The 27,805-nt window shown below is 46.1% G+C and overlaps 1 protein-coding gene across 1 annotated transcript in view; it reads left to right on the top strand.

Moving 5' to 3' along the window:
* Positions 1-825: 825 nt before the first annotated feature.
* Positions 826-27,805, top strand: part of LOC146021063 (RING finger protein 112-like) — a 54,019-nt gene continuing 27,039 nt past the window's right edge. The window contains exons 1-7 of the mRNA XM_083154864.1: positions 826-1,101; positions 4,074-4,268; positions 7,685-7,822; positions 14,651-14,755; positions 15,954-16,004; positions 23,830-23,886; positions 26,492-26,578. Of these exons, the coding sequence (XP_083010990.1) occupies positions 826-1,101; positions 4,074-4,268; positions 7,685-7,822; positions 14,651-14,755; positions 15,954-16,004; positions 23,830-23,886; positions 26,492-26,578 (909 nt within the window). The remainder of the gene's footprint in view (positions 1,102-4,073; positions 4,269-7,684; positions 7,823-14,650; positions 14,756-15,953; positions 16,005-23,829; positions 23,887-26,491; positions 26,579-27,805) is intronic.

Raw genomic sequence — 27,805 nt, forward strand, 5'->3', positions numbered from 1 at the left:
TGGAATGCGGGGCCATTCCTTGACTAGTGCTTCTTTGATGTTCGCAGAAATGAGTTGCTGCTGTACTGCTGTCTCAAGAATGTCATCAAGTTCTTTTTTAAATTGGATGGTGGGATCTTGATCCAATTTAGCTTATACCGAGGTGTCCGCAAGTTGGGAATTAATCTCAGCAATGTATGCTCCAAGGTCCTGAACGACTATACCGCCGCCTTTATCTGCTGGGCGTATAGTTATGTCATTATATCCGCTTAAGTCTTTGAGTGCTTGACGTTCTGCGGAGCTGAGATTGCTGTGTAGATTGTATGGTTGTCGACTAATTGTGTCGATGGTTCTGTCCATATGGTCTGTAAAGCATTTGATGGTCATATTTTGAGAATTCGGATTGAAGGTGGATTTTTTCTTTATAGCTGGTTGGCTTGTAGGGAGTGCATTTTCTGTGTTTTTGTAGAATTCTTTAAGCTTGATTCTGCGGTTGAATTTGAACAAGTCAACTTTATCTTGGAAATCATTGGTCTTATGGGTTGGCACGAAGGATAAACCTAGGTTCAATACCTTGGTTTCTGCAGGTGTCAGTATTCTGGACGAAAGATTAAATACCGTGCGTGGTTGGTGAGAGGTGCACTAGTTTGTGAGTATGTCTATATATGTTTTGTTTGTAATACACTGCTTTATGTCTTGATAAAAGTGATAAGATCACTGAAACGTTGACTACACACCTTGTGTCGCCCATTCATTATTGGAAGCAGAGTGCCACCCGCCATTTGGACATATATATATATATATATATATATATATATATATATATATATCTGTATTAGGGTTGTCATGGAAGGGGCTGCTGGCGTCTGCACGCTAGAGGAGGATATTACGTGTTCCGTGTGTCTCCAGGAGCTCGCTGACCCGGTGTCCATCGCCTGTGGGCACACCTTCTGCAGAGCCTGTATCACTGCCTACTGGGCCACCGCGCAGCCACAAGGGCACCTCTGCCCAGAGTGCCGGACTGTCTGTCCCAAGGACCAGCTCATACCGGCCTATCGGCTCAAACATCTGGTAATGAAGGTCCAGCTTGCCAAAGAAGAACGGGCCAATCAAGAAAGAATGGTATTGTGCAATGCATATTATTTATTTATTTATTTATTTACAATGTCTTATATAGCGCTGCGCAGCAGATTCCGTTACAGCATCTTATATAGCGCAGCAGATTCCGTTACAGCGTCTTATTTAGCGCAGCAGATTCCATTACAGTGTCTTATATAGTGCAGCAGATTCAGTTACAGTGTCTTATATAGCGCAGCAGATTACGTTACAGCGTCTTATATAGCGCAGCAGGTTCCGTTACAGTGTCTTATATAGCGCAGCAGATTTCGTTATAATGTCTTATATAGCGCAGCAGATTCCGTTACAGTGTCTTATATAGTGCAGCAGATTCCGTTACAGTGTCTTATATAGCGCAGCAGATTCCGTTACAGCATCTTATATAGTGCAGCAGATTCCGTTACAGTGTCTTATATAGCGCAGCAGATTCCGTTACAGTGTGTTATATAGTACAGCAGATTCAGTTACAGTGTCTTATATAGCGCAGCAGATTCCATTACAGTGTCTTATATAGCGCAGCAGATTACATTACAGTGTCTTATATAGCGCAGCAGATTCTGTTACAGCGTCTTATATAGCGCAGCAGATCCCGTTACAGCATCTTATATAGTGCAGCAGATTCCGTTACAGTGTCTTATATAGCGCAGCAGATTCCGTTACAGTGACTTATATAGCGCAGCAGATTCCATTACAGTGTCTTATATAGTGCAGCAGATTCTGTTACAGTGTCATATATAGCGCAGCAGATTCCGTTACAGTGTCTTATATAGCGCAGCAGATTCCGTTACAGTGACTTATATAGCGCAGCAGATTCCGTTACAGTTCCTTATATAGCGTAGCTGATTCCGTTACAGTTTCTTATATAGCGCAGCAGATTCCCTTACAGTGTCTTATATAGCGCAGCAGATTCCGTTACAGCGTCTTATATAGCGCAGCAGATTCCGTTACAGTGTCTTATATAGCGCAGCAGATTCCATTGCACTTTTCAATTATAGACAGTGATAAAAGAAACTGGGTAACAACAGACAGACTTGGAGGTAGGAGGGCCCTGCTGCAAGCTTACAATCTATAGGGACATAGGAGGGAAACACAAGGATATGCACAAGTAATAGCATAGCTTGCAGGTCCAGAAGGGAAGCTATATAATACATAAGTGCCTCAGAGGGTTATGTGTGTGGTTTATAAATATGATAGGCTTGTCTGAAGAGGTGAGTTTTCAGGGAACGCTTGAATGTTTGGAGGCTAGTGGAGAGTCTTATTGTGCGTGGAAGGGCATTCCATAGGATGGGAGCAGCCCGATAAAAGTCCTGTAATAGTGAATGGGAGCTGGTGATCCGTGCAGAAGAGAGACGCAGATCTTGTGCAGAGCGGAGTGCCCGAGATGGGAGATATTTTGTGATAAGTGCAGAGATATATGCTGGTGCAGTATGGTTAATAGCTTTATATGCGAGTAGAAGTGTTTTATATTGAATACGGTAAGATACAGGAAACCAATGGAGGGACTGGCAAAGCGGACGATGAGCGTCTTGCAAGGAAGATCAGCCTAGCAGCAGCATTTAGTATGGATTGTAGTGGTGAGAGTCTGTTCTTGGGAAGACCAGTTAGGAGACTATTGCAATAATCAATGCGGGATATAATGAGTGCATGGATAAGAGATTTAGTAGTGTCTTGTGTGAGATATGGTCGTATTTTGGATATGTTTTTTAGATGCATGTAACATGATTTGGTGACAGATTGAATGTGGCGAACAAAGGACAGCTCGGAGTCGAGGGTGACCCCTAGGCAATGAGCCAATGGGGTAGGGTAGATTGTCGAGTTGTCAACAATGATGGAGATATCAGGATGGTAACTGTTCTTGGTTGGTTGGAATATAAGTAATTCCGTTTTGGAAATATTGAGTTTGAGTTGGCGAGAAGACATCCAAAATGAGATGGCAGAGAGACATTCAGAGACTCGGCCCAAAACCACTGGTGACAACTTTGGGGTTAATAGATAGATTTCATCTACATATAAATGATACTGAAATCCGAAAGAGCTGATTAGTTTGGAAAGAGAGGAAGTATAGACTGAGAAAAGCAGAGGATCTAAGACTGAGCCTTGCGGAATTTCAACTGACAGAGTTAGTGAGGAGGTGGTAGAGTCAGAGAAGGGAACACTGAAAGAGCGATCGGATAGGTAAGATGTAAACCAGGAAATGGCTGTATCATTAAGACCTATGGAGTGCAGTGTTTGTATGAGAAGAGTGTGATCCACAGTGTCAAATGCAGCAGAAAGATCTAGAAGAATAAGTAGTGAGTAATGGCCTCTAGACTTGGCAGTTACCAGATCATTCACCACTTTAGTCAGTGCTGTCTCAGTGGAGTGTTGGGAACGAAAGCCTGACTGAAGCGGGTCTAATAGGGCTTGAGAGTTAAGAAAGTGTGTGAGGCGAGAGTAGACAAGTCTCTCCAGTAGCTTAGAGAGGCATGGGAGCTGAGAGGTAGGACGATAGTTAGAAAGTTAGGGTCAGAATTGTGTCTTTTCAGAATAGGAGTAATCACTGCACGTTTGAGTAAAGAAGGAAAAGTACCAGTAGCAAGAGAGAGATTGCAGATTTTAGTTAAGGTTAAGGAACCCTTTGAGTGCCAAATCAATTTGTAAAAAATAGGAGTGCAAAACAATAAAACGTATTTATTCATCATAATGACCGGTAATGTTACCTTATCTAGAAAATAGAATCCATTTTTTTACACGACATTTTTTATTTGAATTTATATAACAAATGTGAGCGATGCTGGGATTTCTGGCGGATACTTTTCACATCTCTTACAGAGATGTGGCCACTCAAAGGGTTAAATACAGGTTCTTTGATGTGTTGCTGGCACAGATGGGACAGAGAATGTTTTAGTTAGTGAACAGATTTCTGCAAAGTAGGACCCTCCATACACTGATAATAATACACCCAGGATATATCATATCTATCGGTCTTCTGTCACCAGGCGGCCGCGTCTGCTGTTCAGCTGGTGTACACTGATCCCGAGGGCCGGCTGCAGGTAGATGACTCCGCAGTACAGAGCTGTTTCCTGGCCGGAGAGATTGCGGGTTACCCGGTGTGCCTCATCTGTGTGATCGGGGAGAAGCGCTGGGGCAAATCCACTCTGATGAACTATATCCTGAGAGCGCTTCACAGCCTGGTGAGAGATGGTGACTGTGGGAAACCCCCCCTGGTGGTGCTTTGTGTGTGTGTGGGGGGGGGGGGTGTCACAGTCATTTTTATACACTGCAGCCCCTGTCTAGGAGCAACATGAATCTAAGGACCTTGTTCAGGTTCGTTCGTTGGCCTGCGTGCATTCGTACAGGGCCAATGTGTGCACTTTGTGCACACACCCATCTTTGTGGTCAGAGGGCGTGGGGGGGACATGGGGGCGGGGGGGCACCGGGCTGGTCCATTAGCATATGGGAACACCCAGCGTTTCATGGCCGTTCCCACTTCCCCCCATGCGTCCACGCTTATATGAGTGACTTCAGAGTCATTTTTATATGGGTCGCCGGCCATCAGACGGTGTGGGCGGATCCCACAAGGCTGTGAATGGATGTTACTGTGTATCATTCATTCGCATGCCCTGCGAGCAGATCTCCCTTGTGGGTGGTGGCCGGCGAGCGCAATGAACCATACGAGGGGACGCGGTGCTACGTTTCAGTGTCCATGTCGACTGTGTCGACATTCGGGTAAAAAAAACCACAAAAAATCCCATGTCGACCTTTTGACTGTCGACCTTTCCCATGTCGACATAATACCTGTGTCAACCTAATCCCATGTCGACCTTACAGCTTGTCAACCTCATGGTGTCAACCCAATATTTGTCGACCATCTTCTTGTAGACCCCATAAACCATACCCGCCAAGGGGTGCCCGGATAGCCCCGGGCTTCAGCCCTGGACAGGAGAGGCTTGGAGGGGACCTCTTTTTTGCAGGGGTCCCCACTCCCCAAGGGACCTCACTGATCTGTGCCTGGATCTCACCCACGATACCCATAGAGGGGGAATGAAATAGTGTGCCGAGCGTAGCAAGCCCGCAAGGGGGGGGGGGGGGGCAATCCATGGCTGCACAACTGGTGACCCCTTCACACTACACAAATTACCGGGTAGAACTGCTTCACCCCGTAATTTGCTGTTATGTCCAACAGGGGGTATAAATTACAACATGGGTATAAGTTACAACAGGGGGTATAAGTTACAACAGGGGTATAAGTTACAGCAGGGGTATAAGTTACAACAGGGGGTATAAGTTACAGCAGGGGGTATAAGTTACAACAGGGGGTATAAGTTACAACAGGGGGTATAAGTTACAACAGGGGGTATAAGTTACAACAGGGGTATAAATTACAGCAGGGGGTATAAGTTACAACAGGGGGTATAAGTTACAACAGGGGGTATAAGTTACAACAGGGGTATAAGTTACAACAGGGGGTATAAGTTACAACAGGGGGTATAAGTTACAACAGGGGTATAAGTTACAACAGGGGGTATAAGTTACAACAGGGGGTATAAGTTACAACAGGGGGTATAAGTTACAACAGGGGGTATAAGTTACAACAGGGGTATAAATTACAGCAGGGGGTATAAGTTACAACAGGGGGTATAAGTTACAACAGGGGGTATAAGTTACAACAGGGGTATAAGTTACAACAGGGGGTATAAGTTACAACAGGGGTATCAGTTACAACAGGGGTATAAGTTACAACAGGGATATAAGTTACAGCAGGGGGTATAAGTTACAACAGGGGGTATATGTCCAACAGGGGGTATAAATTACAACATGGGTATAAGTTACAACAGGGGGTATAAATTACAACAGGGGTATAAGTTACAACAGGGGGTATAAGTTACAACAGGGGGTATAAGTTACAACAGGGGGTATAAGTTACAGCAGGGGGTATAAGTTACAACAGGGGGTATAAGTTACAACAGGGGGTATAAGTTACAACAGGGGTATAAATTACAGCAGGGGGTATAAGTTACAACAGGGGGTATAAGTTACAACAGGGGGTATAAGTTACAACAGGGGTATAAGTTACAACAGGGGTATAAGTTACAACAGGGGGTATAAGTTACAACAGGGGTATAAGTTACAACAGGGGGTATAAGTTACAACAGGGGGTATAAGTTACAACAGGGGTATAAATTACAGCAGGGGGTATAAGTTACAACAGGGGGTATAAGTTACAACAGGGGGTATAAGTTACAACAGGGGTATAAATTACAACAGGGGGTATAAGTTACAACAGGGGTATCAGTTACAACAGGGGTATAAGTTACAACAGGGATATAAGTTACAGCAGGGGGTATAAGTTACAACAGGGGTATATGTTACAACAGGGGGTATAAGTTACAACAGGGGTATAAGTTACAACAGGGGGTATAAGTTACAACAGGGGGTATAAGTTACAACAGGGGGTATAAGTTACAACAGGGGTATAAGTTACAACAGGGGTATAAGTTACAACAGGGGGTATAAGTTACAACAGGGGGTATAAGTTACAACAGGGGGTATAAGTTACAGCAGGGGGTATAAGTTACAACAGGGGGTATAAGTTACAACAGGGGGTATAAGTTACAACAGGGGGTATAAGTTACAACAGGGGTATAAGTTACAACAGGGGTATAAGTTACAACAGGGGGTATAAGTTACAACAGGGGTATAAGTTACAACAGGGGGTATAAGTTACAACAGGGGGTATAAGTTACAACAGGGGGTATAAGTTACAACAGGGGTATAAGTGACAACAGGGGGTATAAGTTACAACAGGGGGTATAAGTTACAGCAGGGGTATAAGTTACAACAGGGGGTATAAGTTACAACAGGGGGTATAAGTTACAACAGGGGGTATAAGTTACAACAGGGGTATAAGTTACAACAGGGGGTATAAGTTACAACAGGGGGTATAAGTTACAACAGGGGTATAAGTTACAACAGGGGGTATAAGTTACAACAGGGGGTATAAGTTACAACAGGGGTATAAGTTACAACAGGGGTATAAGTTACAACAGGGGTATAAGTTACAACAGGGGGTATAAGTTACAACAGGGGTATAAGTTACAACAGGGGGTATAAGTTACAACAGGGGTATAAGTTACAACAGGGGGTATAAGTTACAACAGGGGGTATAAGTTACAACAGGGGGTATAAGTTACAACAGGGGTATAAGTTACAACAGGGGGTATAAGTTACAACAGGGGGTATAAGTTACAACAGGGGTATAAGTTACAACAGGGGGGTATAAGTTACAGCAGGTGGTAAAGGTTACAATAGGGGGTATAAGTTACAACAGGGGTATAAGTTACAACAGGGGGTATAAGTTACAACAGGGGGTATAAGTTACAACAGGGGTATAAGTTACAACAGGGGGTATAAGTTACAACAGGGGGTATAAGTTACAACAGGGGTATAAGTTACAACAGGGGGTGTAAGTTACAACAGGGGTATAAGTTACAACAGGGGGTATAAGTTACAACAGGGGTATAAGTTACAATGGCTGCATTCTCATGCACAGTATTTGTGATAATAGCAAATCAAGTAAATAAAATAATTGTTGTATTTTCCCCTATAGGAGACAGGGCAGCCGGTCAGCCTGGGGGAACATAATGAGCCCCTCACAGGGTTTGCATGCTCAACTGGAACGGACAGTCTGACCAAGGGGATCTGGGTGTGGAGCAAACCGTTCATCCTGGAGAGGAACGGGGACAAGGTGAGACTGTGTCATTATCTCATAGATCAGTTACGCCTCCATGACAAGATATACAATAAATATAACTTGAAAACAGGAAAGCAGTCATATAAAAGACATTCTGGTACTTATTTATTATCTGGGCTCCCGTTTTTCTTATGAGACCACGTCCCGTTACGGGGCTCGCTGCGCTCACCACACTATATAAAATCAACTCCATGCGTAGTTGGATAGTAGGGGTATGAAAAAATGGGGTGCATTTAACATGGGAGCCCAGATAATACATAAGTACCGACATTCTCTGTGTTACTGACAAAGGCTGACATGTATGTGCCACGCCAAATTCCCCATGACAGCTGATTTCTTCTACCCCATTCTACTTATCCCTTATGAATAGGTTCTCAAACTCTGTCCTCAGGACACCGAACAGTTCACGCTTCCCAGGTCACCCAGCAGATGCACAGGTGTATTCATTACTCACTGACATGCTTCTTACTTCAGCCAAGAGGTGCACAGGTGTATTCATTACTCACTGACACGCTTCTCAGTTCACCCAGCAGGTGCACAGGTGTATTCATTACTCACTGAAACGCTTCTCAGTTCACCCAGCAGGTACACAGGTGTATTCATTACTCACTGACATGCTTCTCAGTTCACCCAGCAGGTACACAGGTGTATTCATTACTCACTGACATGCTTCTCAGTTCATTCAGCAGGTGCACAGGTGTATTCATTACTCACTGACATGCTTCTCAGTTCACCCAGCAGGTACACAGGTGTATTCATTACTCACTGACATGCTTCTCAGTTCATCCAGCAGGTGCACAGGTGTATTCATTACTCACTGACATGCTTCTCAGTTCATTCAGCAGGTGCACAGGTGTATTCATTACTCACTGACATGCTTCTTACTTCAGCCAAGAGGTGCACAGGTGTATTCATTACTCACTGACACGCTTCTCAGTTCACCCAGCAGGTGCACAGGTGTATTCATTACTCACTGACACGCTTCTCAGTTCACCCAGCAGGTGCACAGGTGTATTCATTACTCACTGACACGCTTCTCAGTTCATCCAGCAGGTGCACAGGTGTATTCATTACTCACTGACACGCTTCTCAGTTCACCCAGCAGGTACACAGGTGTATTCATTACTCACTGACATGCTTCTCAGTTCACCCAGCAGGTACACAGGTGTATTCATTACTCACTGACATGCTTCTCAGTTCATCCAGCAGGTACACAGGTGTATTCATTACTCACTGACATGCTTCTCAGTTCACCCAGCAGGTACACCGGTGTATTCATTACTCACTGACATGCTTCTCAGTTCACCCAGCAGGTGCACAGGTGTATTCATTACTCACTGACACGCTTCTCAGTTCATCCAGCAGGTGCACAGGTGTATTCATTACTCACTGACATGCTTCTCAGTTCACCCAGCAGGTGCACAGGTGTATTCATTACTCACTGACATGCTCTCAGTTCACCCAGCAGGTGCACAGGTGTAATCATTACTCACTGACACGCTTCTCAGTTCACCCAGCAGGTACACCGGTGTATTCATTACTCACTGACATGCTTCTCAGTTCATCCAGCAGGTGCACAGGTGTATTCATTACTCACTGACATGCTTCTCAGTTCACCCAGCAGGTACACCGGTGTATTCATTACTCACTGACATGCTTCTCAGTTCATCCAGCAGGTGCACATGTGTATTCATTACTCACTGACATGCTCTCAGTTCACCCAGCAGGTACACAGGTGTATTCATTACTCACTGACATGCTTCTCAGTTCACCCAGCAGGTGCACAGGTGTATTCATTACTCACTGACATGCTTCTCAGTTCACCCAGCAGGTGCACAGGTGTATTCATTACTCACTGACATGCTTCTCAGTTCACCCAGCAGGTGCACAGGTGTATTCATTACTCACTGACATGCTTCTCAGTTCACCCAGCAGGTGCACATGTGTATTCATTACTCACTGACATGCTTCTCAGTTCATCCAACAGGTACACAGGTGTATTCATTACTCACTGACATGCTCTCAGTTCACCCAGCAGGTGCACAGGTGTATTCATTACTCACTGACACGTTTCTTACTTCAGCCAAGAGGTACACGGGTGTATTCATTACTCACTGACATGCTCTCAGTTCACCCAGCAGGTGCACAGGTGTATTCATTACTCACTGACATGCTTCTTACTTCAGCCAAGAGGTACACGGGTGTATTCATTACTCACTGACATGCTCTCAGTTCACCCAGCAGGTACACCGGTGTATTCATTACTCACTGACATGCTTCTCAGTTCACCCAGCAGGTGCACAGGTGTATTCATTACTGACTGACATGCTTCTCAGTTCACCCAGCAGGTGCACAGGTGTATTCATTACTCACTGACATGCTTCTCAGTTCACCCAGCAGGTGCACATGTGTATTCATTACTCACTGACATGCTTCTCAGTTCATCCAACAGGTACACAGGTGTATTCATTACTCACTGACATGCTTCTCAGTTCACCCAGCAGGTGCACAGGTGTATTCATTACTCACTGACACGCTTCTCAGTTCATCCAGCAGGTGCACAGGTGTATTCATTACTCACTGACATGCTTCTCAGTTCACCCAGCAGGTACACAGGTGTATTCATTACTCACTGACATGCTTCTCAGTTCACCCAGCAGGTGCACAGGTGTATTCATTACTCACTGACATGCTCTCAGTTCACCCAGCAGGTGCACAGGTGTAATCATTACTCACTGACACGCTTCTCAGTTCACCCAGCAGGTGCACAGGTGTATTCATTACTCACTGACATGCTTCTCAGTTCATCCAGCAGGTGCACAGGTGTAATCATTACTCACTGACATGCTCTCAGTTCACCCAGCAGGTACACAGGTGTATTCATTACTCACTGACATGCTTCTCAGTTCACCCAGCAGGTACACATGTGTATTCATTACTCACTGATATGCTCTCAGTTCACCCAGCAGGTGCACAGGTGTATTCATTACTCACTGACATGCTCTCAGTTCACCCAGCAGGTACACAGGTGTATTCATTACTCACTGATATGCTCTCAGTTCACCCAGCAGGTGCACAGGTGTATTCATTACTCACTGATATGCTCTCAGTTCACCCAGTAGGTGCACAGGTGTATTCATTACTCACTGACACGCTTCCCAGGTCACCCAGCAGATGCACAGGTGTATTCATTACTCACTGACATGCTTCTCAGTTCATCCAGCAGGTGCACAGGTGTATTCATTACTCACTGACATGCTTCTCAGTTCACCCAGCAGGTGCACAGGTGTATTCATTACTCACTGACATGCTCTCAGTTCACCCAGCAGGTACACAGGTGTATTCATTACTCACTGACACGCTTCTCAGTTCATCCAGCAGGTACACAGGAGTAATCATTACTCACTGACATGGTTCTCAGTTCACCCAGCAGGTGCACATGTGTATTCATTACTCACTGACATGCTCTCAGGTCACCCAGCAGGTACACAGGTGTATTCATTACTCACTGACACACTTCTCAGTTCACCCAGCAGGTGCACAGGTGTATTCATTACTCACTGACATGCTTCTCAGTTCACCCAGCAGGTGCACAGGTGTATTCATTACTCACTGACATGCTTCTCAGTTCACCCAGCAGGTGCACAAGTGTATTCATTACTCACTGACATGCTCTCAGTTCACCCAGCAGGTACACAGGTGTATTCATTACTCACTGACATGCTTCTCAGTTCACCCAGCAGGTGCACAGGTGTATTCATTACTCACTGACATGCTCTCAGTTCACCCAGCAGGTGCACAGGTGTAATCATTACTCACTGACATGCTCTCAGTTCACCCAGCAGGTACACAGGTGTATTCATTACTCACTGACATGCTTCTCAGTTCACCCAGCAGGTGCACAGGTGTATTCATTACTCACTGACATGCTTCTCAGTTCACCCAGCAGGTGCACAGGTGTATTCATTACTCACTGACATGCTTCTCAGTTCATCCAGCAGGTGCACAGGTGTATTCATTACTCACTGACATGCTTCTCAGTTCACCCAGCAGGTACACCGGTGTATTCATTACTCACTGACATGCCTCTCAGTTCATCCAGCAGGTGCACAGGTGTATTCATTACTCACTGACATGCTCTCAGTTCACCCAGCAGGTGCACAGGTGTAATCATTACTCACTGACATGCTCTCAGTTCACCCAGCAGGTACACAGGTGTATTCATTACTCACTGACATGCTTCTCAGTTCACCCAGCAGGTGCACAGGTGTATTCATTACTCACTGACATGCTCTCAGTTCACCCAGCAGGTGCACAGGTGTATTCATTACTCACTGACACGCTTCTCAGTTCACCCAGCAGGTGCACATGTGTATTCATTACTCACTGACATGCTTCTCAGTTAATCAAGCAGGTACACAGGTGTATTCATTACTCACTGACATGCTTCTCAGTTCACCCAGCAGGTACACAGGTGTATTCATTACTCACTGACATGCTTCTCAGTTCACCCAGCAGGTACACAGGTGTATTCATTACTCACTGACACGCTTCTCAGTTCACCCAGCAGGTGCACAGGTGTATTCATTACTCACTGACACGCTTCTCAGTTCACCCAGCAGGTGCACATGTGTATTCATTACTCACTGACATGCTTCTCAGTTAATCAAGCAGGTACACAGGTGTATTCATTACTCACTGACATGCTTCTCAGTTCACCCAGCAGGTACACAGGTGTATTCATTACTCACTGAAATGCTTCTCAGTTCATCCAGCAGGTGCACAGGTGTATTCATTACTCACTGACATGCTTCTCAGTTCACCCAGCAGGTGCACAGGTGTATTCATTACTCACTGACATGCTTCTCAGTTCATCAAGCAGGTGCACAGGTGTATTCATTACTCAATGACATGCTCTCAGTTCACCCAGCAGGTGCACATGTGTATTCATTACTCACTGACATGCTTCTCAGTTCATCCAACAGGTGCACAGGTGTATTCATTACTCACTGACATGCTTCTCAGTTCATCAAGCAGGTGCACAGGTGTATTCATTACTCACTGACATGCTCTCAGTTCACCCAGCAGGTACACAGGTGTATTCATTACTCACTGACATGCTTCTCAGTTCATCCAACAGGTGCACAGGTGTATTCATTACTCACTGACATGCTTCTCAGTTCATCCAGCAGGTGCACAGGTGTATTCATTACTCACTGACATGCTTCTCAGTTCACCTGTTAGGTGCACAGGTGTAATCATTACTCACTGACATGCTTCTCAGTTCACCCAGCAGGTACACAGGTGTATTCATTACTCACTGACACGCTTCTCAGTTCATCCAGCAGGTGCACATGTGTATTCATTACACACTGACATGCTTCTCAGTTCACCCAGCAGGTGCACAGGTGTATTCATTACTCACTGACATGCTTCTCAGTACACCCGTTAGGTGCACAGGTGTATTCATTACTCACTGACACGCTTCTCAGTTCACCCGTTAGGTACACAGGTGTATTCATTACTCACTGACACACTCCCCAGGTCACCCAGTTGGTGCTTAGGTGTATTTAATACTCATTTATACATTTCCCAGGTCTCTCAGTATGTGCACAGGTGTATTCATTACTCACTGACACGCTTCTCAGTTCACCCAGTAGGTACACAGGTGTATTCTTTATTCACTGACACGCTTCTCAGTTCACCCATTAGGTGCACAGGTGTATTCTTTATTCATTCACACGCTTCTCAGTTCATCCAGCAGGTGCACAGGTGTATTTATAACTCACTGACACACTCCCCAGGTCACCCAGTTGGTGTGTAGGTGTGTTTAATACTCATTAATATGCTTCCCAGGTCTCTCAGTATCTGCACAGATGTATACATTACTCATTTATACGTTTCCCAGGTCACCCAGTATGTGCACATGTGTATTCATTACTCACTGACACACTTACAGTGATGGTAATATGTGTCCCTCTGCTGTGGCATTGCACTGCCGGCTCCTGGATTCTGGTGTTGGTTGCTTAATTATGGGGGAGCCCTATTTTTTGTCCCCTGTATTTTTAGCACTAGGAACGGTTCAAGAGCCTGGTGCTGTTTCTTGAAATTCAGGAGACCATATTTTGGAAACCAGGGCTGGATGAAAGAGCCGGGAGCTGGTTATGCTGGGGGAGGTGCATTGGAGGAGTTATCAGCCTTAGGCTGGTTTCACACACTCCGGCTCCTGCCGGACGGCTAAAACCCGTACGGCCAGGGAGCCGTGCAGCACACACTAGTTTATCATGGAGGGGATGGCCACAGCCCGGCAGCCGTCCCTTCCAGTGGCGGGATCCGGCTGCAGCCGTGCGGCCGGGCCGTGACCGTCCCGTGTGAATGGACACAATAGTGTCCATTCACAATTACTGTGTGCGGCACGGCTCCCTGGCCGTGCGGGATTTCACCGTCCGACAGGAGCCGGAGTGTGTGAAACCAGCCTTATTATCAGGCATTGAGGGCCTGATTCTCTTTTGGTAGTAAAGCAAGAAAAAGCAAGTAACCATGTTTTCTGTGCAGGGTGAATACTGGCTGCGTTTGCATGTAGCCCACAAATGATACAGTTTCCTCTGTATGATGTTCTCCAAATTATTAGATTTAAAAAAAAAAAGAAAGAAAAAAGAGGCCGGACCTCATGTAATACAGGTTTCTTTTTTTAAAGTTATAAAGAAAGAATAAATAAAAAGAATACATCCAGATAATATATTTATTGGTGCTGTATATACATCTAGTGTTGGCGAGCGTGTCCGTATGTACAGTATATGACTCTGTGTCCTTCCTCCACAGATGGCCGTGTTTGTCCTGGACACAGAGGGGTCGCTGGATATAGAGAGTGACCGAGAAACCAGCATCAAGCTCTCCGCGCTGTCCATGCTGCTCAGCTCCTACCTGGTACTAGCTCCATGTTCTGTCTATGTGCTTTCTATGGGGAGTCTGTATGGGGGGTCTCTAAGGGGTGTCTGTGTGACGAGTCTCTATGGGGAGTCTGTGTAATGAGTCTCTATGGGGAGTCTGTGACTAGTCTCTATGTGGAGTCTGTGTGACGAGTCTCTATGGGAGTCTCTATGGGGAGTCTGTGTGCCGAGTCTCTATGGGGAGTCTGTATGGGCAGTCTCTATGGGGAGTCTCTATGGGGTGTTTGTGTGATGAGTCTCTATGGGGAGTCTGTGTGACGAGTCTCTATGGGGAGTCTGTATGGGCAGTCTCTCTGGGGAGTATGTGTGCAGAGTCTCTATGGGGAGTCTGTGTGATGAGTCTCTATGGGGAGTCTGTGTGATGAGTCTCCATGGGGAGTCTGTGTGGTGAGTCTCTATTGGGAGTCTGTGTGATGAGTCTCCATGGGGAGTCTCTATGGGGGGACTGTGTGATGAGTTTCTATGGGGAGTCTATGTGATGAGTTTCTATGGGGAGTCTGTGTGACGAGTCTCTACGGGGAGTCTGTGTGCCCAGTCTCAATAGGGAGTCTGTGTGATGAGTCTCTATGGGGAGTCTATGTGATGAGTCTCTATGGGGAGTCTGTGTGACCATTCTCTATAGGGAGTCTGTGTGACAAGTTTCTATGAGGAGTCTATGTGACCAGTCTCTATGGGGAGTCTGTGTGACTAGTCTCTATGGGGAGACTATGTGACCGGTCTTTATGGGGAGTCCCTATGAAGAGTCAGTGTGCCGAGTCTCTATGGGGAGTCAGTGTGACGAGTCCCTATGGGGAGTCTATGTGGCGAGTCTCTACTTGGAATCTGTGTGACTAGTCTCTATGACGAGTCTGTATGGGGAGTCTTTGTGCTGAGTCTCTATGGGGAGTCTCTATGGGGAGTTTGTATGATGAGTCTCTATGGGGAGGCTCTATGGGGAGTTTGTGTGTTGAGTCTCTATGGGGAGTCTGTATGACGAGTCTCTGTGGAGTCTGTGTGACGAGTCTCTATGGGGAGTCTCTATGGGGAGTCTGTGTAATGAGTCCCTATGAGGAGTCTGTATGTGGAGTCTGTGTGATGAGTCTCTATGGGGAGTCTGTGTGATGAGTCTCTATGGGGAGTCTTTATGGGAAGTCTGTATATGATTTATCACAATGTCTGCAATCTCTAATTTCCAGATATTCAATGTTAATGCCAATTTGAGGACTACAGAGCTGGACTATCTGGAGGTAAGATGTTCTGGATGTGTCAGACATTTATATATGAATATCCTACCTAGCTGCCTAGTTTCTGGAGTTAAGGGAGGAGTACAGCTCACCGGGACTCAGCTGATGATACAGAAGAACCGGCTGTGAGATGAGTATCTGCTGCTGGGAGCCAGGGCTCTGTCATTCTGCGAGGGGTGTGGATTATTGGATAGACACCGCCTCCTTAACTGCAGCCTATCCCTAACCCTCCCCCATCACAGCCTAAACCTAACTGCACCACCTTAATGCCTAACCCCTAACCACCCCCCCCCCATCACAGCCTAACCCTAACCATACCCCCTTAATGCCTAACCCTCCCCCCCATTACAGCCTAACCCTATCCAACCGACTTAGTGCCTAACCCTTAACTCTCCCCCATGACAGCCTTACCGTAACCGTACCCCCTTAGTGCCTAATTCTCCCCATCACAGCCTAACCATAACCATACCCCTTAGTGGCTAACCCTCCTCCTAACCCTAACTGTACCCCCTTAGTGCCTAACCCTCACCCCATCACAACCTAACACTAACCCTCACCCCATCACAGCCTAACCCTAACCATACCCCCTTAGTTCCTATCCCTAACCCCATCACAGCCTAATCCTATCTGTACCCCCGTAGTGCCTAACCTTCCCCCATTACAGCCTGACCGTAACCATACCCCCTTAGTGCCTTACCCTCCCCCATCACAGCCTAACACTAACTGTACCCCCTTAGTGCCTAACCATAACCTTCCACCCATCTTAGCCTAACCCTAACCGTACCCCCCCACACCCATTACAGCCTAACTCTATCCGTACCCCCTTAGTGCATAACTCCTAACCCTCTCCCCATCACCACTTAACCCTAACTGTACCCCCTTAGTGCCTAACCCTTAACCTTCCCCCCATCACAGCCTAACCATAACCATACCCCCTTAGTGCCTAACCATAACCCTCCACCCATTACAGCCTAACCCTATCTGTACCCCCTTAGTGCCTAACTCCTAACCCTCTCCCCATCACAACCTAATCCTAACTGTACCCCCTTAGTACCTAACCCTTCCCCCATCACAACCTAACCATAACTTTACCCCCTTAGTGCCTAACCCCTAACCTAATGAAAACCTTCATTGACATCCGGTCCCGCGCACATCACGTGGGAGACTGAGGATCGCTCCGGCTGCAGGTGAGATGTGCTGCATTGCTGGCTGGGATCATGGTGGTTATTCTGGTTGACTTGGTCCGATGTGAAATCACACCCTTGTGAGTCAACCAGAACCCGCCCTGCGAATGGTGGTATGCTGGCCCACCATTCACATGCCGGGTTCGTGATGTCAGCTTTCTGCCCCCGGTGCCCATCTCACCCGGTGATTATCTTGGGAACACCCAGCTTTTTTTGGGAACGCCCTTGAAAGTCTGGGCATTCCCATTGGCGAGTACCCCGGCCGCCGCCCCACGCCCCACCCACCATCTGCAATGTTGGGTGCGTGGTCCCACACGCACCTGGCATTTTCACATGTGCAGAAATGTGTCTGCACGGGATGCGGTCATCTATTAGAATTAACTTAGGTCTACAGTCATTAGGTCGACCCCACTAGGTCGACTGGCAGGAAGGTCGACCTGACTTAAGGTCGACATGGGCCAAGGTCGACATGACTTAAGGTCGAATTTGCATAAAGTTCGACATGAGGAAGGTCGACTGGTCATAAGGTCGACATGGGTTTTTTCACTGTTTTTTGAGCCGACATGTGCCGACAGGTGGTATTTCACGCCCTACCATCCACTAGGGTGTGGTGGGAGAATAAAATAGTGTGCCGAGCGCAGCGAGGCACCGTGCCCGAAGCATCGCGAGTGAAGCGAGCGATGCGAGGGTCCGATTCTCATTGCCAACTGTGTCCATGTCGACTGTGTCGACATTCGGATAAAAAAACAGTGAAAAACCCATGTCGACCTTATGACCAGTCGACCTTCCTCATGTCGACCTTTATGCAAATTCGACCTTAAGTCATGTCGACCTTGGCCCATGTCGACCTTAAGTCAGGTCGACCTTCCTGCCAGTCGACCTAGTGGGGTCGACCTAATGACTGTAGACCTAAGTTCATTCTAATAGATGACCGCATCCCGTGCAGACACATTTCTGCACATGTGAAAATGCCAGGTGCGTGTGGGACCACGCACCCAACATTGCAGATGGTGAAGAATGTCTACCACCTGTACCTTCCTCCCCCTAGTGTAAGTGCATGTCCTCGTGTTCTGCTGCTCCTCTTCCTGTGAGGAATGTCTCCCACCTGTACCTTCCTCCCCCTAGTGTCAGTGCATGTCCTCGTGTTCTGCTGCTCCTCTTTCTGTGAGGAATGTCTCCCACCTGTACCTTCCTCCCCCTAGTGCCAGTGCATGTCCTCGTGTTCTGCTGCTCTTCTTCCTGTGAAGAATGTCTCCCACCTGTACCTTCCTCCCTCTAGTGTCAGTGCATGTCCTCAAGTTCTGCTGCTCCTCTTCCTTTGAAGAATGTCTCCCACCTGTACCTTCCTCCTCCTAGTGTCAGTGCATGTCCTCGTGTTCTGCTGCTCCTCTTCCTGTGACTAATGTCTCCCACCTGTACCTTCCTCCCCCTAGTGTCAGTGCATGTCCTCGTGTTCTGCTGCTCCTCTTCCTGTGACTAATGTCTCCCACCTGTACCTTCCTCCCCCCAGTGTCAGTGCATGTCCTCGTGTTCTGCTGCTCTTCTTCCTGTGAAGAATGTCTCCCTCCTGTACCTTCCTCCCCCCAGTGTCAGTGCATGTCCTCGTGTTCTGCTGCTCCTCTTCCTGTGACTAATGTCTCCCACCTGTACCTTCCTCCCCCTAGTGTCAGTGCATGTCCTCGTGTTCTGCTGCTCCTCTTCCTGTGAGGAATGTCTCCCACCTGTACCTTCCTCCCCCTAGTGTCAGTGCATGTCCTCGTGTTCTGCTGCTCCTCTTCCTGTGAGGAATGTCTCCCACCTGTACCTTCCTCCCTCTAGTGTCAGTGCATGTCCTCGTGTTCTGTTGCTCCTCTTCCTGTGAAGAATGTCTCCCACCTGTACCTTCCTCCCTCTAGTGTAAGTGCATGTCCTCGTGTTCTGCTGCTCCTCTTCCTGTGAAGAATGTCTCCCACCTGTACCTTCCTCCCCCTAGTGTTAGTGCATGTCCTCGTGTTCTGTTGCTCCTCTTCCTGTGAAGAATGTCTCCCACCTGTACCTTCCTCCCCCTAGTGTCAGTGCATGTCCTCGTGTTCTGCTGCTCCTCTTCCTGTGAAGAATGTCTCCCACCTGTACCTTCCTCCCTCTAGTGTCAGTGCATGTCCTCAAGTTCTGCTGTTCCTCTTCCTTTGAAGAATGTCTCCCACCTGTACCTTCCTCCTCCTAGTGTCAGTGCATGTCCTCGTGTTCTGCTGCTCCTCTTTCTGTGAGGAATGTCTCCCACCTGTACCTTCCTCCCCCTAGTGCCAGTGCATGTCCTCGTGTTCTGCTGCTCTTCTTCCTGTGAAGAATGTCTCCCACCTATACCTTCCTCCCTCTAGTGTCAGTGCATGACCTCGTGTTCTGTTGCTCCTCTTCCTGTGAAGAATGTCTCCCACCTGTACCTTCCTCCCTCTAGTGTCAGTGCATGTCCTCGTGTTCTGCTGCTCCTCTTCCTGTGAAGAATGTCTCCCACCTGTACCTTCCTCCCCCTAGTGTCAGTGCATGTCCTCGTGTTCTGCTGCTCTTCATCCTGTGAAGAATGTCTCCCACCTGTACCTTCCTCCCCCTAGTGTCAGTGCATGTCCTCGTGTTCTGCTGCTCTTCTTCCTGTGAAGAATGTCTCCCACCTGTACCTTCCTCCCTCTAGTGTCAGTGCATGTCCTCGTGTTCTGCTGCTCCTCTTCCTGTGAAGAACGTCTCCCACCTGTACCTTCCTCCCCCTAGTGTTAGTGCATGTCCTCGTGTTCTGTTGCTCCTCTTCCTGTGAAGAATGTCTCCCACCTGTACCTTCCTCCCCCTAGTGTCAGTGCATGTCCTCGTGTTCTGCTGCTCCTCTTCCTGTGACTAATGTCTCCCACCTGTACCTTCCTCCCTCTAGTGTCAGTGCATGACCTCGTGTTCTGCTGCTCCTCTTCCTGTGACTAATGTCTCCCACCTGTACCTTCCTCCCTCTAGTGTCAGTGCATGACCTCGTGTTCTGCTGCTCCTCTTCCTGTGAAGAATGTCTCCCACCTGTACCTTGTTATAACCCTTGATATATTTGAAGATTTCTATCATGTCCCCCTTTCCCTTCTCTGCTCTAAAGTATACATATTAAGATCTTTTAGACTTTCCAGGTAAGTTTTGTGATGTAGGCCATGCACCATTTTAGTTGCCCTTCTCTGTACAGTCTCTAATGTATTTATATCCTTCTGGAGATATGGCCTCCAGAACTGAACACAGTATTCCAGATGAGGTCGTACCAATGACCTATACAGTGGCATTATTACTTCTTTCTACTGCTGATACCTCTCCGTATGCAACCAAGCATCTGACTTGCCTTCTTCATTGATTTGTTACATTGCCTCCCTGCCTTTAAGTCCCCTGAAATAGTGACACCTAGATCCCTCTCTTCCTCAGTAGTTTCCTTTATAGTGTCATTTATACTATATTTAGTCTTTGGATTTTTGCAACCCAAGTGCATGATTTTGCATTTTTTGGCATTAAACTGTAGTTGCCATGCTCTTGACCATTCCTCTAATCTACCTAGATCATCAAACATTTGTTTTACCCCTCCTGGTGTGTCTACCCTGTTGCATACCTTTGTGTCATTTGCAAAAAGGCACAATTTACCCTCAATTCCATTTGCAATATCACCAATAAAGATATTTAAAAGCACTGGTCCAAGTACAGATCCCTGGGGTACTCCACTTGTAACCTTTCCTGCCTTTGACTGTACTCTAACAAAAACAGAAAAATAGAAAAGTCCCAAGGCGCAATCGATCCTTGCAGCCTCACTTTCAAATGGAGGACCACCCAGTAATCCTCACTCGCCAACTCTCCAGAACAAATAAGAAAGTGCAGGCGCTTGACTTGTATGCTCCGTGATGTGATTGTTTCTCACGTGAAAAATAAACAAAGAAGAAAATGTGTATCAGTGACACAATCTTAAGTTTTAACTTTTAGGGGTACCATGCACCCAGGGAAGAAACTCGGGTACTTGTGTATTTTGGCAGCGCCCATCGCATCGCATACCATAACGCATGCGATGGTATGCGATGCGACGCGATTTTGTTCGATAGTGTACGATGGCATACAATTTTCAAATTATATGCCATTGTACATGGCATACAATGCCATACGATGCGATGCGATTAAACATTGTATAAGCACCCTAATGGGTGCTTATACAATGTTAAGCACCCTAATGGGTGCTTACAATGTTAAATGCACCCCCACGCCACCCCCCCCCCCCACACTATAAACGTGAACCCGAATCGTGGCGAGGGGCGGCGGTACACGTCCTACGAACTTTTCATACCCCCACTATCAACGTCGGCGTGGAGTTGAGAATAGAATGGTGTGGCGAGCGCAGCGAGCCACCGAGCTCGAAGCGTGGTGAGCAGACACGGATACCTGTGAAGCCCGCGAAGGGACGCGATTACCTGTGAAGGTATCCGCGTGCGCTCGCCACGCTTCGGGCTCGGTGGCTCGCTGCGCTCGCCACACTATTCTATTCTCAACTCCACGCCGACGTGGAGAGTGGGGATATGAAAAGGTCGTAGGACGCGTACCGCCGGCCCTCGCGGGCTCGCTGCGCTCGCCACGCTTCAGGTTCACGTTTATAGTGGGGGGGTGGCGTGGGGGTGCATTTAACATTGTAAGCACCCATTAGGGTGCTCAAAAGCACCCTTTAGGGTGCTTATACGATTTTTAATCGTATAGGGGGTAAAAATCGCGTCGCATCGCATGCCATCCGGTACATGGCATGCGATGCGATGCGTTCATCGTACGATGCACATCGGGGGCGCCGCTATAATACACAAGTACCGAAACTCGTACCGAAACTCACTCTGCAGTGGAGTGGGACAGGTGTGTAGCGGTTTCATTAAAGGTTCACCACGGTGATGAATAAAAATATGTACCAAAATTAGATGTCAATAAGCTCAAATTGTGTAATTTGATTGTGTAATTTAAATTCTGTGAATTTTCTCGTTGTTGATGGATAGGCTTTACACATGGGACAATCGCCACATCTGTGGAATCCATTATTTCGGATCGACATAATACCCTTTTCCATATATGCACTGTTTACCAATTGATCCCTCAGATTAGATGCCCGTCTATATATGAATTTTGGTGTCTGTGGTAAAATATTCACTAGAATCGGATCCTCCAGCAGCAATCTCCAATTCTTTTTAATAATTTTTTTCTATTGACCTATGATAGGCATTATATTGCATGCTGAAGGCAATTGTATAACTTGTGTTCTCTGAGGGAATGGTTGGTTTATCCTTCAGAAGATCTTCCCTCTGCAGAGATCTGGTTTCCTCCATAGCTCCATCTAACAATGTAGTGTTGTAACCTTTATTCATGAATTTATTTCTCATCTTTATTGCACTGCTTTCAAAAGCAGCCTGGGGGAGTGTAAGAGGAGTGATAACAGGACCGACTCCACAAAGATACCTTGATAGGTGTATCTTATCTACATCCATAGTGAGTACGGTACGCAGTGTCCTTGTTCATTCCTGCTACTTTGTCTGATGATTACTCTGGTATTTGAGTTAAAAAGATACCTTTATATGCTTGGAGACTCCTGAATTTTCAGTGAGTACGGTATGCATTTGAGCTTATTGACATCTAATTTTGGTACATATTTTTATTCATCACCGTGGTGAACCTATAAAGAAACCGCTACACACCTTTGACTGTACTCCGTTTACTACAACTCTCTGTTTTCTGTCCTGCAACCATACTCTTATCCATTCAAATATCTTAGAATCCAATCCCATGCTTTCAAGTTTATTTAACAGTCTGTGATGTGGGACAGTGTCAAAAGCCTTACTAAAGTCTAGATAAGCTACATCTACAGCCCCACCTTGATCTATTACTTTAGTCACCCAGTCAAAAAAGTCAATAAGATTTGTTTGACATGATCTTCCCCCAGTAAACCCATGCTGATTCGGATCCTGTAAGTTGCTGGTTTTGAGATATTCTACAACTCTTTGTTTTAAGAGTGTTTCCATCAATTTCCCTACTACTGAGGCTCACTGCTCGATAGTTGCTTACCTCTTCCTTGCTTCTACTTTTGTGCAGTGGGACTACATTTGCTGTTTTCCAGTCCTCTGGGACTACTCCAGTAGCTAGTGACTGGATGAATAATTCTGATAATGGTTTTACCAGCTCCCCTTTAAGCTCTTTTAGTATCCTTAGATGTATCCCATCTGGCCCCATTGATTTATCCACTTTCAGTTTTGAGAGTTCTGTGAGGACTTTCTCCTCTGTAAATGGACTTGTTTCTCCCTCAGTCTTCTGAATATACTTGCAACTTAACTGTGGCCCCTTCCCCTCTCTTTCAGCAGTGAATACTGATCAGAAATAATTATTAATATGATCTGCTATTACATTGTCCCCCTCAAGAAAACTTCCACTCTCTGTCTTTAGTCTTATTATTCCACTTTTTGTTTTTCTCCTTTCAATTATATACCTAAAAAAAGTTTTGCTGGTTAAAGTTTTGATGGCAGCCCTGGCTGGAGGAGATCAATTACCGCATATGTGTAGGTGTTATACTGTACAATAAATAAACTGTATGAACCCCCAAACTGTGATTTATTACATGACCTGTGTTCTTGTTACTGTCACCCCAGGTGTATCTCCATGTCGCTGAGCTGACAGGAAAGGCCTTTTCCCTGCAGACGCTACAGGTAAGTGACACTGACTGTGCTCGTTCTGGGCAATCAGACAGAACCCAGCAGATACCATGGGCACACACTGCCAGATGCCAATTATCGGATCAGTCAGGTATGCCAACCTTCTGATAATCTATGAACAATCGCAGACCATGCAATTATTGGCCTGGTCAGCAATAATGAAAGAATCAATCTGATAATCACATAATGGGCCTAATTCAGTCCTGATTGCTGCTGTTCGAATGTGCAGAATCCAGCAATCAGGGAGGTGCCAGCCCGCTATAGTGAGATCCCGCCTTGTGAATGATTGTGCACGCTGTGGGCATACTGTAGATGTGTTACGGATAGTGAAAAATTGTCAGTCAAGCGAAAATGACCAGAATCCTCCGTTTGGCGCTAACCATCAAAAGATTTTTCTACTGGGCACCAGTCATCGCAGGCTCAAGGCAGCCAGAGACCTTCTCAGCGCTGCGATAATTACAGCCATTTCTCACCTCTTAGTTTGGATATATTTAAGTAAGGAGCCATTTTAAGGGTAACAGTGGTTTGGGGTGCGGTGCCCCTGGGCTGGTTTGGCTGGGTCGCTCTAGTGCGGCACACCCTTACATTCTATTAACCATTAGCATACCTTTTTTTTCTCTCACTAACACTATGGGGGTTATTCTGGTTCACTTACAAAGGCACAATCACTCTCTAATGGACAAAACCATGTGCACTGCAGGAGGGGCAGATGTTACTTGGGTGTGGTTTACTTCAAACTGAGATCTATATTGCAGTGTAAAAATAAAGCAGCCAATATTTACCCTGCACAGAAACAATAAAACACCCAAATCTAACTCCCTCTGCACATGTTGCATCTACCCCACCTGCAGTGCACATGGTTTTGTCCATCAGAGAGTGATTGTGCCTTTCCGAGTGAATCAGAATAATGTTGTATCTCACTGGTGTGCCGCTCTAGGCTTTCTGGCTTACACTAGATATAGCGCTAGGGACCCCCAATATACAGCGAAGGCTTGATGTGGCCTGGGGGCATAGCATACACCTGCGCAGGTATATGTAACCAATATCTCTGAATTCTATTATCACGTAGTGTTCTACACTGGTTACTAATACCACTCAGTGAGCTGGGAAACCAAGGATTTTTCTCTTATCCAGAATCATCCCTCCCTCTCATGCACCTGAGTGGTAATACTAAGCTAAATGACCATCTACCTGGAGCTGATGTCACACACCATCCCCTAAAATGTTTGGGGGCACCTGTGTTTTCTCTGACACTGCCAGAGGGGTTTATACTTAACATTCCCATCAAATGGCCAGTTACCACACCCAGATGCCTGCTTCCTGTCAATCACCTTTTGAACCGGCTAAAGTGGCAGGGTTCCTTCATTGGCAAGGCATTGCGCGTGCGTGCATTGCATCCCATATGCATGCACAGTGCAGGGGTAAACGCAGGATTTTCAGAAGGGGGTTTCCAGAGGGGCGGAGCAAAGCACGGAGATGGACACTTAGGTGACCCAGTATACGCCGGGTCAGTTAAAGTATTATAGATAGACCAAATGTATATAAATAATAATAATAATAATAATAATAAAAAAATATATACACACACACACACAAACACACACACACATATATATATATAAATATAACAGCTGTGTAGACCCCTGGGCATAGCAATGTATTGGTGTATTGGGGCCCCTACCGATCCTCCAGCGGTAGGGGTGGGGGAAGCTTTGATGTCCCGCGGGTGGTAGGGGTATTATATCAACCGCTCAGCATGTAGGGCCTGGATCAGTAATTTCCACTAATTACCCCTTTACTGCACAGATGGTGGGAGAAGGGGGCATTGGGCTGAATGAAGGGGCCCTGATACACAGCTTCCAGGGTGGTAGAGGATGTTTAATACGCAGAGGAGGGGTGTATACTGGAGTGGGCTTATTATTCATAATTTTCTGGTAGGATGACAGCTTGCTTGACTGCAGATGTCTCCAGTTCCCGGAAATAGATTCCTTAGATTTTAATGGAATTAAAATCTAGAGAATCCCACCTACCAAATGGTATTGGGGACTAGGGGATCAGAGTTCAGGAGGCAGAGCAATCCACCAACGAGAATATAAAACTACATACCAGGTGTGTGGAGCTGGAGCAGTAACCAGCTACTGGAAGGCTGATATCTCTGGTTCTGGGATCAGTAGAGACAAGCTCCTAGTGTCCATCAAAGGGGGAGAGTCCCGGCTTTTGGAATATATCCTCAGAAAAACTCTGTCAGACAGAACCTGAAATATGTGACTGGGAAGAGCAATTAACAGGCTTGGATGGGGACCACTGCTTTGAAGTCAGATATCTCCGGTTCCCAAGGGCCGATTTTTAAAATTCTTGTACCGTTGGAAAGAGGGGACCCTCAGCTTCAAGACTATGGTCCTTAGACTCCTGGAGGGGTTTCTGGGTACTCAGAAACCCCCCCTGCGTGCGCTACTGCAGTGTATCAATAATCAGCTGCTGTTCATACAACAACGTCCAGGTGTGAATTAGGCCCAATGTGTGTCCGGCTGTATCCTGCAGAAAGGTTCCTCTGGTATCTCCTGCCAGCGCTGACACTGTTCCTCTGATTCTGTAACAGCACCTGGTTCTCCTGGTGAGAGACTGGAATAATCCAAATAACTGCGGCAGAGAAGCTGCTCGGGACTATATTCAGCACGAGATACAGGTAATCTTATCATAGTCTTATTTACATGGAAAAGTTGTGATTTGACCTGAATAAGAAACCTGCAAAAGCGTTTTGATCTAAATCAGGGGTCCTCAAACTATTTGGCTCTGGGACCCCATCAGACAATAAAAATAATGACAGGACCCCAGAAAGTAACTGTAGAAGGTCATCACATCACATGTGTAGTCAGCAGACAGTATATGCACCATGGTGGAGGCAAAAAATGATGTGAGGAGTCTAAAATAATAGATAATTCAACAGATTTTTCAGATTTAGGACCCCATGCTGAGAAGGTTGGGACCCACTTTGGGGTCAGGACCCACAGTTTGAGAACCGCTGATCTAAATCAATATCTTCTGTTCCGGCAAGACACCTAAAGTTTCGCTTTTTAGATGAAAATAACGAAACGTATAAAGAAGCTTCGATCCAGTTATAATTATGTCAGGATGTCTAATGCTGCTTTCACACTACAGAAATGGGTAATGACCCGGTGTTCTTACATGGGACTTTAAAACGGGTCTGAGCCTTAAGACCTTTCACATTGCAGGTGAAAATCGTTTTAAAAAGCATTTATTACCATTCCCACATTCAACCCATTTAACCCCCAAGGGACACGTTTCAAGCCATAGAAATAGAGTCGTTCACACTGCCAAAAAAAAACTGCTCTGAAATGGGTAGGACACTGCTTTTTAACCGTTTAACTAATACCGGTATTTGTTAAACGGTTAGAGCATCCTGGAACTTTCACACCACAGCTCTAACCGTTTAAAAAGGCTAAAAAAACGGCAATTTACCATTCAAGTGTGAAAGGGGTATAAGGGTATAAGGGTGGTTTATTAATATGCTTTAGCATAGTAAACAAAGAGAGTACGAGCTTGTCCTAGTGCAAAGGTTTAGGTGCAGTATTATATACACTTCTGTTTAATGTCTTTACTTGTGGCAGTTTATTTTATACATGAATTGGTCTGAAAAACAGTTTTGCATCCCCTATTCAGGGAACATGATTGGGCTGCATTACAGCATTTAATTATGCAAAAAATGTGCAAATATAATATCAGTTAAATACGTTAAATTTCATTATGCTGTAATAAACAAATACATCTAATGTTTTGAAAAATAAATTCAAGAACATCCATACAAAAATTACAGGTTTCAAAGATGTTGCACATACAGTATTGTCTTATTGTATTTTATGTTGTGTTTTGAGTTCAGTTTTATACAGACAGC

Source organism: Crinia signifera, chromosome 7, assembly GCF_055691185.1.
Source record: "Crinia signifera chromosome 7, ASM5569118v1, whole genome shotgun sequence".
NCBI classification, from domain to species: Eukaryota; Metazoa; Chordata; class Amphibia; order Anura; family Myobatrachidae; genus Crinia; species Crinia signifera.